The following is a 14330-nucleotide window of genomic DNA, read 5'->3' on the forward strand; positions in this document are numbered from 1 at the left end:
CAGTATACCAGCAGTCAGAGTGCAGTATACCAGCAGTCAGAGTGCAGTATACCAGCAGCCAGAGTGCAGTATACCAGCAGCCAGAGTGCAGTATACCAGCAGCCAGAGTGCAGTATACCTGTCATGTCTTGTTATGTCTGTTCCTGTCCTTTCTCTTCATTCTCTCTCTCTGCTGGTCTTTTTAGGTTACCTTCTCTGTCTCTCATCCTTCAGCTGTTCTACATTTCCCCTAACTAGCTCATTCTCTCTTTCCCCACCTGTTCTCTCTTCCCCCTCTGATTAGGTCTCTATTTCTTTCTCTGTTCCTGCTACTTTCAGGGTCTGATTCTTGTTTGTGTTTTTTGATGCCAGAAGCAAGCTGTCGTCTCGTTTGCTTCCACCTTGTCCTGTCCTGTCGGAGTCTGCCTGGCAGGTGCCACCTGCACTATACTAACGTTCTTTTTGTTCCGCTGACAACGTTGGAAGAGGATTTATGCCATTCCTGTTTTTTCATTAAAGAACTCTGTTTTCTGTTAAAACCGCTTTTGGGTCTTCTCTCAAGTTCATAACAGAAGAATCAGACCAAGAATGGACCCAGCGGCTCCGGACCCTTTTCACTCCGCCGTCGAGATCCAGGGAGCGATGCTAGGCAGACACGAGGAGGAATTGTCTGCTGCTCAACATGCCGTTGAGACCCTGGCCGTCCAAGTCTCCGACCTCACAAGACAGGTTCACCAACTCCTCCTCGATCCACTGCCCACTTCCAGGGTTTCCGAGTCTCCGGAGCCCAGGATCAACAACCCGCCGTGTTACTCTGGGGAGCCCACTGAGTGCCGCTCATTCCTCACTCAGTGTGATGTGGTGTTCTCTCTCCAGCCCAACACTTACTCCAGGAGCGCAGCCCGCATCGCCTACGTCATTTCTCTCCTTACCGGACGGGCGCGTGAGTGGGGCACGGCAGTCTGGGAGGCGAGGGCTGAGTGTATTAACCAGTATCAGGACTTTAAGGAGGAGATGATACGGGTTTTTGACCGTTCTGTTTTTGGCGAGGAGGCTTCCAGGGCCCTGTCTTCCCTATGTCAGGGGAATAGATCCATAACGGATTATTCTATTGAGTTTCGCACTCTCGCCGCCTCTAGTGACTGGAACGAGCCGGCTTTGCTCGCTCGTTTTCTGGAGGGTCTCCACGTCGAGGTTAAGGATGAGATCCTCTCCCGGGAGGTTCCTTCCAGTCTGGACTCCTTAATAGCTCTCGCTATTCGCATAGAGCGACGGTTTGATCTTCGTCGCCGAGCTCGTGGAAAGGAGCTCACGTTCTCCGTTGCTCCCCTCTCCACATCACTGCCACCTGCCGCATCACTGCCACCCTCCTCCGCCGGCTCGGATGCTGAGCCTATGCAGCTGGGGGTATTCGCATCTCGGCCAAGGAGAGGGAACGGAGAATCACCAATCGCCTCTGTCTCTACTGCGGCTCCGCTGGTCATTTTGTCACCTCATGTCCAGTAAAAGCCAGAGCTCATCAGTAAGAGGAGGGCTACTGGTGAGCGCAACTACTCAGGCCTCTCCTTCTGGATCACGCACTACCTTTCCGGTCCATCTCCGCTGGCCCGGTTCATCTGCTTCCTGCAGTGCCTTGATAGACTCTGGGGCGGAGGGCTGTTTTATGGACGAGACCTGGGCTCGGGAACATGACATTCCTCTCAGACAGTTAGGGGAGCCCAGGGCCTTGTTCGCTTTAGATGGTAGTTCTCTCCCCAAGATTCAGCGTGAGACGCTGCCTTTAACCCTCACTGTCTCTGGTAATCATAGCGAAACCATTTCTTTTTTAATTTTTCGTTCACCTTTTACACCTGTTGTTTTGGGTCATCCCTGGCTAGTGCGCCATAACCCTTCTATTAATTGGTCTAGTAATACTATCCTATCCTGGAATGTTTCTTGTCATGTAACCTGTTTAATGTCTGCTATCCCTCCTGTTTCCTCTGTCTCTTCTTCACAGGAGGAGCCTGGCGATTTGACAGGGGTGCCGGAGGAGTATCACGATCTGCGCACGGTGTTCAGTCGTTCCAAGGCCACTTCTCTCCCTCCACACCGGTCGTATGACTGTAGTATTGATCTCCTTCCGGGAACTACTCCCCCGGGGTAGATTATACTCTCTGTCGGCTCCCGAACGTAAGGCTCTCGAGGATTATTTGTCGGTTTCGCTCGACGCCGGTACCATAGTCTCCTCCTCCTCCCCCGCCGGAGCTGGGTTTTTTTTGTTCAGAAGAAGGACGGGTCCCTGCGCCCATGCGTGGATTATCGAGGGCTGAATGACATAACAGTTAAGAATCGTTATCCGCTTCCTCTTATGTCTTCAGCCTTCGAGATCCTGCAGGGAGCCAGGTTTTTCACCAAATTGGACCTTCGTAACGCCTACCATCTCGTGCGCATCAGGGAAGGGGACGAGTGGAAGACGGCGTTTAACACTCCGTTAGGGCACTTTGAATACCGGGTTCTTCCTTTCGGCCTCGTTAACGCTCCAGCTGTCTTTCAGGCACTAGTTAACGACGTCCTGAGAGACATGCTGAACATTTTTGTTTTCGTTTACATGGACGATATCCTGATTTTTTCACCGTCTCTCTCGATTCATGTTCAGCACGTGCGACGCGTCCTCCAGCGCCTTTTGGAGAACTGTCTTTATGTGAAGGCTGAGAAGTGCACTTTTCATGCCGCCTCTGTCCCTTTTCTCGGTTCCGTTATTTCCGCTGAGGGCATTAAGATGGATCCCGCTAAGGTCCAGGCTGTCATTGATTGGCCCGTTCCTAAGTCACGCGTCGAGCTGCAGCGCTTTCTGGGCTTCGCTAATTTCTACCGTCGTTTCATCCGTAATTTCGGCCAGGTGGCAGCTCCTCTCACAGCCCTTACTTCTGTTAAGACGTGCTTTAAGTGGTCCGTTTCCGCCCAGGGAGCTTTTGATCTTCTTAAGAATCGTTTTACATCCGCACCTATTCTTGTTACACCTGACATCTCTAGACAGTTTGTTGTTGAGGTTGACGCGTCAGAGGTGGGCGTGGGAGCCATTCTTTCTCAGCGCTCTCTCTCTGACGGCAAGGTCCATCCTTGCGCGTTTTTCTCTCATCGCTTATCGCCGTCAGAACGTAACTATGATGTTGGTAATCGCGAACTGCTCGCCATCCGCTTAGCCCTAGGCGAATGGCGACAGTGGTTGGAGGGGGCGACCGTTCCTTTTGTCGTTTGGACTGACCATAGGAACCTTGAGTACATCCGTTCAGCCAAACGACTTAATGCGCGTCAGGCTCGTTGGGCTCTGTTTTTCGCTCGTTTCGAGTTTGTTATTTCTTATCGTCCGGGCTCAAAAACACCAAACCTGATGCTTTATCTCGTCTCTTCAGTTCTTCTGAGGTCTCCACCGACCCCGATGGGATTCTCCCTGAGGGGCGTGTTGTCGGGTTGACTGTCTGGGGAATTGAGAGGCAGGTAAAGCAAGCACTCGCTCACACTCCGTCGCCGCGAGCTTGTCCTAGGAACCTTCTGTTCGTTCCCGTTCCTACTCGTCCGGCCGTTCTTCAGTGGGCCCACTCTGCCAAGTTAGCCGGCCACCCCGGCGTTCGGGGTACGCTCGCTTCCATTCGCCAGCGTTTCTGGTGGCCCACTCGGGAACGTGACGCGCGTCGATTTGTCGCCGCTTGTTCGGTCTGCGCGCAGACTAAATCTGGGAACTCTCCTCCTGCCGGCCGTCTCAGACCGCTTCCCATTCCCTCTCGACCGTGGTCTCACATCGCTTTAGATTTTATCACCGGACTGCCTTCATCAGCGGGGAAGACAGTTATTCTTACGGTTGTCGATAGATTCTCTAAGGCGGCTCATTTCATTCCTCTCGATAAGCTCCCTTCTGCTAAGGAGACGGCTCAGATCATTATCGAGAATGTTTTCCGAATTCATGGCCTTCCGTCTGACGTCGTTTCCGACAGAGGCCCGCAGTTCACGTCTCAATTTTGGAGGGAGTTTTGCCGTTTGATTGGGGCTTCCGTCAGTCTCTCGTCCGGCTTTCATCCCCAGTCTAACGGTCAAGCCGAACGGGCCAATCAGACTGTTGGTTGCATTTTACGCAGTCTTTCTTTTCGTAACCCTGCGTCTTGGTCAGAACAGCTCCCTGGGCAGAGTACGCCCACAACTCGCTTCCCTCGTCTGCTACCGGTCTATCCCCTTTTCAGTGTAGCCTCGGGTACCAGCCTCCGCTGTTCTCATCTCAGCTCGCCGAGTCCTGCGTCCCCTCCGCTCAGGCTTTTGTCCAGCGTTGCGAGCGCACCTGGAAGGGGGTCAGGTCGGCACTTTGCCGTAATAGGGCGCAGACTGTGAGGGCCGCTAATAAGCGTAGGACCAAGAGTCCTAGATATTGTTGCGGTCAGAGAGTATGGCTCTCCACTCAGAACCTTCCCCTTAAGACAGCTTCTCGCAAGTTGGCCCCGCGGTTCATTGGTCCGTTCCGTATTTCCCAGGTCATTAATCCTGTCGCAGTGCGACTTCTTCTCCCGCGCTATCTTCGTCGCGTTCACCCGGTCTTCCATGTCTCCTGTGTTAAGCCCGTTCTTCGCGCCCCCGCTCGTCCCTCCCCCCCCCCATCCTTGTCGAGGCGCACCCATCTACAGGGTTCGTAAGATTTTGGACATGCGCCCTCGGGCCGTGGTCATCAGTACCTAGTGGATTGGGAGGGGTACGGTCCTGAGGAGAGGAGTTGGGTTCCCTCTCGGGACGTGCTGGACCGTTCGCTGATCGATGATTTCCTCCGTTGCCGCCAGGTTTCCTCCTCGAGTGCGCCAGGAGGCGCTCGGTGAGTGGGGGGGGTACTGTCATGTCTTGTTATGTCTGTTCCTGTCCTTTCTCTTCATTCTCTCTCTCTGCTGGTCTTTTTAGGTTACCTTCTCTGTCTCTCATCCTTCAGCTGTTCTACATTTCCCCTAACTAGCTCATTCTCTCTTTCCCCACCTGTTCTCTCTTCCCCCTCTGATTAGGTCTCTATTTCTTTCTCTGTTCCTGCTACTTTCAGGGTCTGATTCTTGTTTGTGTTTTTTGATGCCAGAAGCAAGCTGTCGTCTCGTTTGCTTCCACCTTGTCCTGTCCTGTCGGAGTCTGCCTGGCAGGTGCCACCTGCACTATACTAACGTTCTTTTTGTTCCGCTGACAACGTTGGAAGAGGATTTATGCCATTCCTGTTTTTTCATTAAAGAACTCTGTTTTCTGTTAAAACCGCTTTTGGGTCTTCTCTCAAGTTCATAACAATACCAGCAGCCAGAGTGCAGTATACCAGCAGCCAGAGTGCAGTATACCAGCAGCCAGAGTGCAGTATACCAGCAGTCACTGCATCCACAATACCACTGTTGACTGCAGTTAAATGCATTTTTACTGCAGTTTCACAACTGCCATCTTCTCCTTTTTTGTAAGGAATACCACTAAACTAACAGATTACAGCCAGAAATCTAAACTGGAAAAGGTCTTGCACAGTAGGAAATTTATTTGAATTTTTTTACTTTATCAAGTACATGCAGATATGTGCCATATCCTATTCCCTTCCCCCTTCATTAACAGACACCAATAGTGGAAATCGGCCCTTACCTTCATGCATACAGAATTACACTAAAGCTAGGAAAAGTTAGTATTTTCCTATATATGAAGTGACAGCTGGATAGTTTTTGCCACAAGCTATGCAAATTGTGTGTCTAAAGTTTTGATACAAACAAGACTACACAACATAGCCAGAGGACAAATCGGGTTGCTCGTGTTTTTTCCCCATCTATTAACAGGCATGTTCATTGCTGAGGAGACTGTGAGATGGAATATATTAGTGAGTGTCATTCACCATGGCAAACTACTGTACTACTAGGGCATTTCCATAGCATCTGAGCAGAGGATGAACCTGAGGAAAGGCAGCCTCCAGATGGAGAGCAAGACACCTGAGCAGACGCATAACATCGGGCAGAAGAATGGAGAGATCATGGAATCTGAAGAGGTGGAGAATGGCAAGTCTGAACCCATAGTTCCTGTGGCCATGGATGGGCCCGTCACTGCACCTGATGGGGGTTGGGGCTGGGTGGTGTTGGTGTCCACCATCCTGGTGCAAGCCCTGACTTTGGGCTTCTCCTCATGCATAGGCATTTTCTACACGGACCTACAGACAGAGTTCCAGGTCAGCAACCAAGAGACTTTCTGGGTGCCTTCAATAATGACATCAGTGCTTCATGCTGGAGGTATGGTAGTAGAGTCACATCCTCGTTTCCATAGATTTCCATAGATTCACCTTCTGATTTTAAGTAGGGCTTTTTCAGGGTTCTTTTTGCATTTACACATTCATATATGCTTGCAGGGAAATGTGCTCAAAGTAAGTTCAGTAATCACTGACAGTCTATTACAGTACAATACTGCCTTACTTTTTAAAACTCTTGAAGCAGATTGTCTAACCCACTCAGCCTGTCATGATCATTCACTGTGTACACATTTGATTTACAGTGCAGAGGTTTGCAGTCTAATAATGACTGGTCAGATCAGACACACGCAGGCAGACAGACACAAAAAGCATAGAAAAGGTGTACATTATGAGAGTCATCACATCCCCTGTTTGTTTATTTGATAAGTGGGATTTCAGGGGATGGTCTCTCACCCTTACGCACACACACTAACGCTGTGTAGCGCCACATGAGCTGCCTTCCTTTGGTCAGCCGCTCACAGGGGGTCTATTTCTGTTTGGGTTTCAAGCCCTAAACATCTGGGAAAGTTGTGTATGTCCACTGCCTTTGCACAACAACAAAGAAATCACCCGAACTGAATTAAGGTGAGCCAAAAGATAAACTGAGCAATGTGTGGCGTGAATCAGTAAGCTGGTACCTTACTTATTTCAATGGCCTTGCAATGTCAGGGTGTACTTGCCGTGACCTTACAGTTTGTACCACTTGGCTCCACTAAGTATGATATTGAGTGCATTTTCAACCACTGTACTTAAGTACATTTAAAACCAGATGCTTTAAGACTTTTACTCAAGTAGTATTTTTCTGGGTGATTTTTTTACTTGAGTCATTTTCTATTGAGGTGTCTTTTTTTGCTTTTTACTCAAGTATGACAATTTTGTACTTTTTCCGTATACCCACTTTTTTGGTGGGCATTGCGTATACTCCCTTCTTATCCCCATGATGCGTATCAAAATAGTTTTGAGGTATATGGTGTATCAATATATATATATATATATTACAATGTTTATCTTAAAATGTTTTTCACATTTTAAGCGCAGCAATGTGCACATGGCAGTAGGCCTACGCGCAAATGTTCCAAAATGCAATTTGCGGGAAAACACAGTTCTAAAATAATCACCTCACATGCAAGCGGTTTCATGGACAGAGATTAAAATATATCTTAGACATTTTGAAAGAGGTGAGATCTAAAGATGCAACAAATATCATATGACTAGGATGATGGCTTTGGCTGCTAGACAATGAAAGAAAGTTTATTTTGTTGGATTTTGGCTATAGGCTACTTTAAAGCAAGGTAACACATGCCTTATAATATGAAGTAAAATGTCCAGGTTTCAAACAATTAAAGGAACAGGAAAAATATAACTCTTCTGGTAGATGGAAAGGTTGTCCCTACTCAATTAAATGTTAACTAGCTCATCAACCTACACACGGGGCTGCAGGTAGCCTAGTGGTTAGAGCGTTGGGCCAGTCACCAAAAGGTTGCTAGATCGAATCCCTGAGCTGACAAGGTAAAAATCTGTCATTCTGCCCCTGAACAAGGCAGTTAACTCACTATTCCTAGGCCGTCATTGTAAATATGAATTTGTTCTTAACTGAGTTGTTTAGTTAAATAAAAAAACAATAATGACAAAGCAAAAACAGTTTTTTTTTAAATAGCCGGTTTTATAAAAAATAAAACGCTGAAATGTTACATTTACATAAGTCTTCAGACCCTTTACTCAGTACTTTGTTGAAGCGCCTTTGGCAGCAATTACAGCCTTGAGTATGACGCTACAAGCTTGGCACACCTGTATTTGGGGAGTTTCTCCCATATCTTCTCTGCAGATCCTCTCAAGCTCTGTCAGGTTGGATGGGGAGCGTTGCTGCACAGCTATTTTCAGGTCTCTCCAAAGCTGTTCGGTCAGGTTTAAGTCCGATATCTGGCTTTTCCAATCAAGAACATACAGAGACTTGTCGTGAAGCCACTCCTGTGTTGTCTTGGCTGGGTGATAAGGGTCATTGTCCTGTTGGAAGGTGAACCTTCCCAGTCTGAGATCCTGAGAGCTCTGGAGCAGGTTTTCATTAAGGATCTCTCTGTACTTTGCTCCGTTCGTCTTTTACCTCATTTATGTTTCAATAGTAAGCCTACTTCCACAGTACAGGTTGGCCTGACTGTGAAATACCAATATGGGATTTATCATTTTAGGTCATTCAGCGTGTATGTCACTGTCTCTCATAGCATTTTTCACACAGGGGTGCCTTTTCTTCACCGGGTGGGCCATTTGGGAAATTTTGGAACAAATTAGAGTATACCCACTTTTCCATGTACCACTGCTTACTGGCATCTTACCTGGAACTCCATGTTTGTGCCTAAACTTGATTGACTCCAATGCAATGAAAAACTGAATATAGACAAGGAGCCAATGAGACATGGTTGTTTTTAATGTTGAGTCTGGTGCACCCACTGCAATGACTGCTTCCACAGATTTCATTCTAGTAAGCATAACAATGGGATAGGCTAAAATAAGAAGTGGGTGTGTGTGGGGCGGGATCTCACAGAGCATTGACCCTTCTGTTTTCACTCAACAGCAGATCCTAGCAGTGAAACACAACCCAAACGTTGTTTGACTTACTAGAAGTCATTGTATCTCTTTAGGGTTGTGCTTGGGGTCCCATCTGGTGCAAAAGGCCCTGCACAAACCACCACTTTGTTGAAGATAAAGATAGCCATAGAGGGCAGTTATGCTAAGATTGTTGGATTAGGGAAATTCCCTTGTACCTAAGGCTCTAAGTTTTACTGTACTTTCTTTGAGGTCTTTGTGTGTTTAACCAATAGCACGTCTCCTCCTTTAGGTCCATTCTGCAGTGTAATGGTGGAGAGGTTTGGTTGCCGGACGACGGTGATGGTGGGTGGGGTCCTGAGTGGTCTTGGAATGGCGGCCAGTTCATTTACCCACACCATCACTGAGCTCTACGTCACAGCTGGGGTTATTACAGGTCACTAACCTCCTAACAAAAAATGGAATCACTCCACAAAGCAGTTAACCCCTAACAACAGATCTAGAATCAGATAACCCTACATCCCAATTTTACCATCTTTATTTTTAGGGAAGGTAAAAAAAAATCACACCCTGTATTAGTGGTTAGGGGCAACCTCTACCTTCTCCCATGCATTCAGCCATGTGCCTTATTCATTGTCTTCTCCTTTGACAGGACTTGGATTCTGCTTCAGCTTCCAGCCTGCAGTGACTATTCTCGGGCACTATTTTATGCGGCGGCGGGCTTTCGCCAAAGCAATGTCATCCACAGGCACTGCCCTGGGCCTGTGCACCCTGCCCCTCCTGGGAAACTACCTCCACACTGAGCTGGGCTGGCGGGAGCTTTCTGGTTCTGGGGGCCATTCTGCTCAACTGCTGTGTGTGTGGAGCTGTGATGAGGCATCTGTGGAGCCACAGACATCGTGGCCAGCCCCTGATGAACCACGGGCCTCTTCAGCCGGAGGAGGAGAAGCCAAAGGGGAGTATGAGGGCCTTGTGGGGTAGCCTGAAGGCCGCCTTGCACCATCACATGGCCTTTGACCTCTTATGTAACAACCCGCGTTACCGCGTGTTCTCTGTGGGCATCACTTGGATGATGCTTGGCTTCTTGGTGCCGCTGATCTACCTTGTGCCCTACGCCACGGCCCATGACATGGAGCAGAGCCGGGCCGCCCTCCTCCTCTCCATCCTGGGTATCGTCAACATCATGGTGCGGCCGACCAGTGGCCTGCTCTTCAGTCTGCCCTGGTTCAAGGGGCGCTACATCTACGTGTTCTCTGCTGCTGTGCTGATCAACAGACTGAGTAATAGTATCTGCTGTATCGATGCCAGCTTCCATGTGCTGCTGGTGTACGTGGTGACCTATGGCCTGTCCATGAGCGTGGTGGGCTCGCTGATGTTCACTGTCCTCATGGATACGTTGGATATGAGTCGCTTCCCCGCTGCCCTGGGCCTGCTCGCCATCATGGATAGTGTCATGCTACTGATCGGGGCCCCGCTTGCAGGTACCGAACTCTCTGAGGGGGGGGTGTGTGTGTGTGTGTGTGTGTGTGTGTGCCTCCCTCCCCTACATGAAAACCAGGCGAGGAGATGTCCTATTCAATGATGAACACATTCATCAAGTAAGTGTTGTAGTGTAACTTGAAGTAGTGCTAGGCTTAACACAGGCTGTGGTCAGAGGCAAGGAGCATATCCTGTTGCTTGGATTCCACAGACATCCAACCAATCATGTGTGTGTGCTCATGCCTGTTTGTGCATGTTGCGGGGGGTCTTAAAGACAAACTTGAATAAGAATGGAATTTTCAGCTCCCTCTTTCCTGGGGAGGGGGCATTCCAGCTCAAATGTCAGGTATGCAACCGACTTCTGTCTGACTGCTTATGTAGCTGGTTGTATTTCACTGTGGAATGGTAGAATCAAAGACGGCATAGTACGGAACTGCTTTTCCAATAGAAATTCCTGATCACACTTGCAGGCAATGTCATGGCGACGTTGGCCAGCTAAGCTCGTGCATAAACACATCATTGGATCTAACGATCATCTTGCGCCGAACTGTGCATGTGCAGGCTGTCAAAATCAAAGGCACACCTTCGATATAGTTGTTTATGACGAAAATGGAAACGTGTCACTTTCACCAGGTTGGAGTAATAACATGTTCAACTGCTTAAGACATAGGCTCTAGTCTAGGTTGTGCCTTTTACAAAATGAACAACTAAGGAAGAATGTTTCACTTCTCTCATTGAGTTCTCAAACCCCGGCCTGGTCTGCTTTACAAGCGTTTCCGGAAGTCATATGATGTTGCGCCTCTGGGTTTAAGAAGTTCTGGGGAAATACTCTGTTATTGTTGCAGTTATTCCCTTATGTCATCATGAACTGTCTGTCATGCACTGCTGGGGCTTTACTCATGCTGATTGGCTCCTGATATTGTTGTTTATGTTGTTGTTACAGGAATCCTGGTGGACAGAACTGGGGAGTATTTGTATGTCTTCTTCGCCTGCAGTGCGACTGTTGCCTCATCGGCTGTATTCCTCATGGTGTCTTTCTACTGCCTGGACAGAAAGGTGCTAAAGGGGCAGCAGGTGCCACCGCAGGTCTCCCCACCAAAGCCTGCCAGTGTTCACAATGTGGTCCCCCAGTGCCAGTACAGCAGTGTGCCCACCAAGGGGGACAAAGACAAGGCCTCAGACTCTGAGACTGGGGATGTCAGCTGCCTGTGAACAGCGTCATTGTCCAAACACATACCCCAAACTCACAGATGTATATTTCCTATGATTTTGTGATTGTATACCCTGTGCTGCTGATCTTACAGTACACGTGTATGATAATTGATATGATATCCCAATCTGTTAGGATCTGACACACATAGTATACACACTCTTGACTGTTAGAGTATTGGTGAGTGCAAATGGGTTGAGTAATTCATCCAATGGGTTCATGCTAGGAGTGGATTATTCATTGCTATTACAGTCTGAACTGTTTATGCGGACTAATACTATTATTGGTGATCGAATACAGTACTTTTTCACACATTCTGCAAACCTGTGTCTTTCCCCCTCACACTCTGTTACACATTCATCGATATCAAGTTGTTCAAGAAGACATACCTTAGGAATCCTTCGCCACCCTGCCTTGTACATGCAATCAATCAAAATAAACATTTAATATCTGTAGGCCTATTAAATGTCATATATATATACTTCACCAGAAGAAACTTCAACTGAATGATGAGTACTGTAGGCCTACCAGTTTATTAAGCTGGATATCATTAACTGAATGATGAGTACTGTAGGTCTACCAGTTTATTAAGCTGGATATCATTGACTGACTCAAGTGCTTTATCCCAAGAAGTCTTGGATTTTTTTTGCGCCTAAACATTTCTTTATGGTACTGTTCATGCCTTGTTCTTATGTTCATTGTGTAACAGAGTTAAAGAACAATCAGTAGCTTACTGGTATGACTGAGAATGTCTTGTGTAAAAGTGCAGGAGTTACGAGGACATGGGTGCTATTCATTGTCAAAGACTGAAGCAAGTACTGTAGGTGTTAGATTTGTTACTTCTCAACCTGCTCGTTTTTCAGGTATCATCAAGAAAATGTTACTCTAAGGAACATAGTCACATACAGTACCAGTCAAAAATTTGGCCACACCTACTCATTCCAGGGTTTTTCTTTATTTGAACAATTTTATACATTGTAGAATAATAGTGAAGTCATCAAAACTATGAAATAACACGTGCCATTTTGGGGGGGATGGCAGGTAGCCTTGCGTTTAGAGCGTTGGGCCAGTAACTGAAAGGTTGCTGGATCGAATCCCTGAGCTGACAAGGTAAAAATCTATTGTTCTGCCCCTGAACAAGGCAGTTAACCCACTGTTCTCCGGTAGGCCGTCATTGTAAATAAGAATTTGTAATTAACTGCCTAGTTAAAAATGTTTAAAGTAACCAAAAAAGTGTTAAACAAATCAAAATATATTTGAGATTTGACAATAATGGCAGCTTGGCATTCTCTCAACCAGCTTCATGAGGTAGTCACCTGGAATGCATTTCAATTAACAGGTGTGCCTTGTTAAAAGGTCATTTGTGGAATGTCTTACTTTCTTAATGCGTTTGAGCCAATCAGTTGTGCTGTGACAAGGTAGGGGTGGTATACAGAATATAGCCCTATTTGGTAAAAGACCAAGTCCATATTATGACAAGAACAGCTCAAATAAGCAAAAACAAATGACAGTCCATCATTACTTTAAGACATGAAGGTTAGTCAATACGAAACATTTCAAGAACTTTGAAAGTTTCTTCAAGTGCAGTCGCAAAAACAATCAAGCGCTATGATGAAACTGGCTCTCTTGAGTACTGTCACAGAAAAGGAAGACCAAGAGTTACCTCTGCTGCAGAGGATAAATTCAGTCGAGTTACCAGCCTCAGAAATTGCAGCCCAAGTAAATGCTTCACTGAGTTCAATTTTAAATATTTTATTTAACCTTTATTTAACTACAGTAGTCAAGTCAGTTAAGAACAAATTGTTAATTACAATGATGGCCTATTAACAGACACCACATCTCAACTAGAGGTCGACCGATTATGATTTTTCAATGCCGATACTGATACCAATTATTGGAGGACCAAAAAAAACCCGATACTGATTAATCGACCAATTTTTTTATTCATTTGTAATAATGACAATTACAACAATACTGAATGAACACTTATTTTAACTTAATATAATACATCAATCAAATCAATTTAGCCTCAAATAAATAATGAAACATGTTAAATTTGGTTTAAATCGTGCAAAAACAAAGTGTTGGAGAAGAAAGTAAAAGTGCAATATGTGCCATGTAAGAAAGCTAACGTTTAAGTTCCTTGCTCAGAACATGAGAACATATGAAAGCTGGTGGTTCCTTTTAACATGAGTCTTCATATTCCCAGGTAAGAAGTTTTAGGTTGTAGTTATTATAGGAATCATAGGACTATTTCTCTCTATACCATTTGTATTTCATTAACCTTTGACTATTGGATGTTCTTATAGGCACTTTAGTATTGCCAGTGTAACAGTATAGCTTCCCTCCCTCTCCTTGCTCCTACCAGGAACACAACAACAACAGCCAGCCTCGAAGCAGCGTTACCCATCGCTCCACAAAAACCGCGGGGAACAAGGGGAACAACCACTCCAAGTCTCAGAGCGAGTGATGTTTGAAACGCTATTAGCGCGCACCTCGCTAACTAGCTAGCCATTTCACATCGGTTACACGAGCCTAATCTTGGGAGTTGATAGGCTTGAAGTCTTAAACAGCTGCTGGCAAACGCACACAAGTGCTGTTTGAATGAATGCTTACGAGCCTGCTGGTGCCTACCATCGCTCAGTCAGACTGATCTATCAAATCATAGACTTAGTTATAACATGATAACACACAGAAATACGAGCCTTAAATCATTAATATGGTCGAATCCGGGATACTATCATCTCGAAAACAAGACATTTATTCTTTCAATGAAATACGGAACCGTTACTTATTTTTTCTACCGGGTGGCATCCATAAGTCTAAATATTCCTGTTACATTGCACAACCTTTAATGTTAAGTGGCAGGGTAGCCTAGTG

General features: G+C 46.5%; 1 protein-coding gene across 1 annotated transcript; it reads left to right on the forward strand.

The window, feature by feature from the left end:
* The first annotated feature begins 5985 nt into the window (after positions 1-5985).
* Positions 5986-11532, forward strand: LOC135503741 (monocarboxylate transporter 6-like). Its single transcript, XM_064921882.1, is given in 5 exon segments — positions 5986-6224; positions 9054-9197; positions 9414-9573; positions 9575-10242; positions 11184-11532. Coding segments are annotated over 5 exon segments (1440 nt in total). The 5' UTR covers positions 5986-6025; the 3' UTR covers positions 11453-11532.
* The last annotated feature ends 2798 nt before the right edge of the window (positions 11533-14330 follow it).

This window comes from Oncorhynchus masou, chromosome 18, assembly GCF_036934945.1.
Source record: "Oncorhynchus masou masou isolate Uvic2021 chromosome 18, UVic_Omas_1.1, whole genome shotgun sequence".
Taxonomy (NCBI): Eukaryota; Metazoa; Chordata; class Actinopteri; order Salmoniformes; family Salmonidae; genus Oncorhynchus; species Oncorhynchus masou.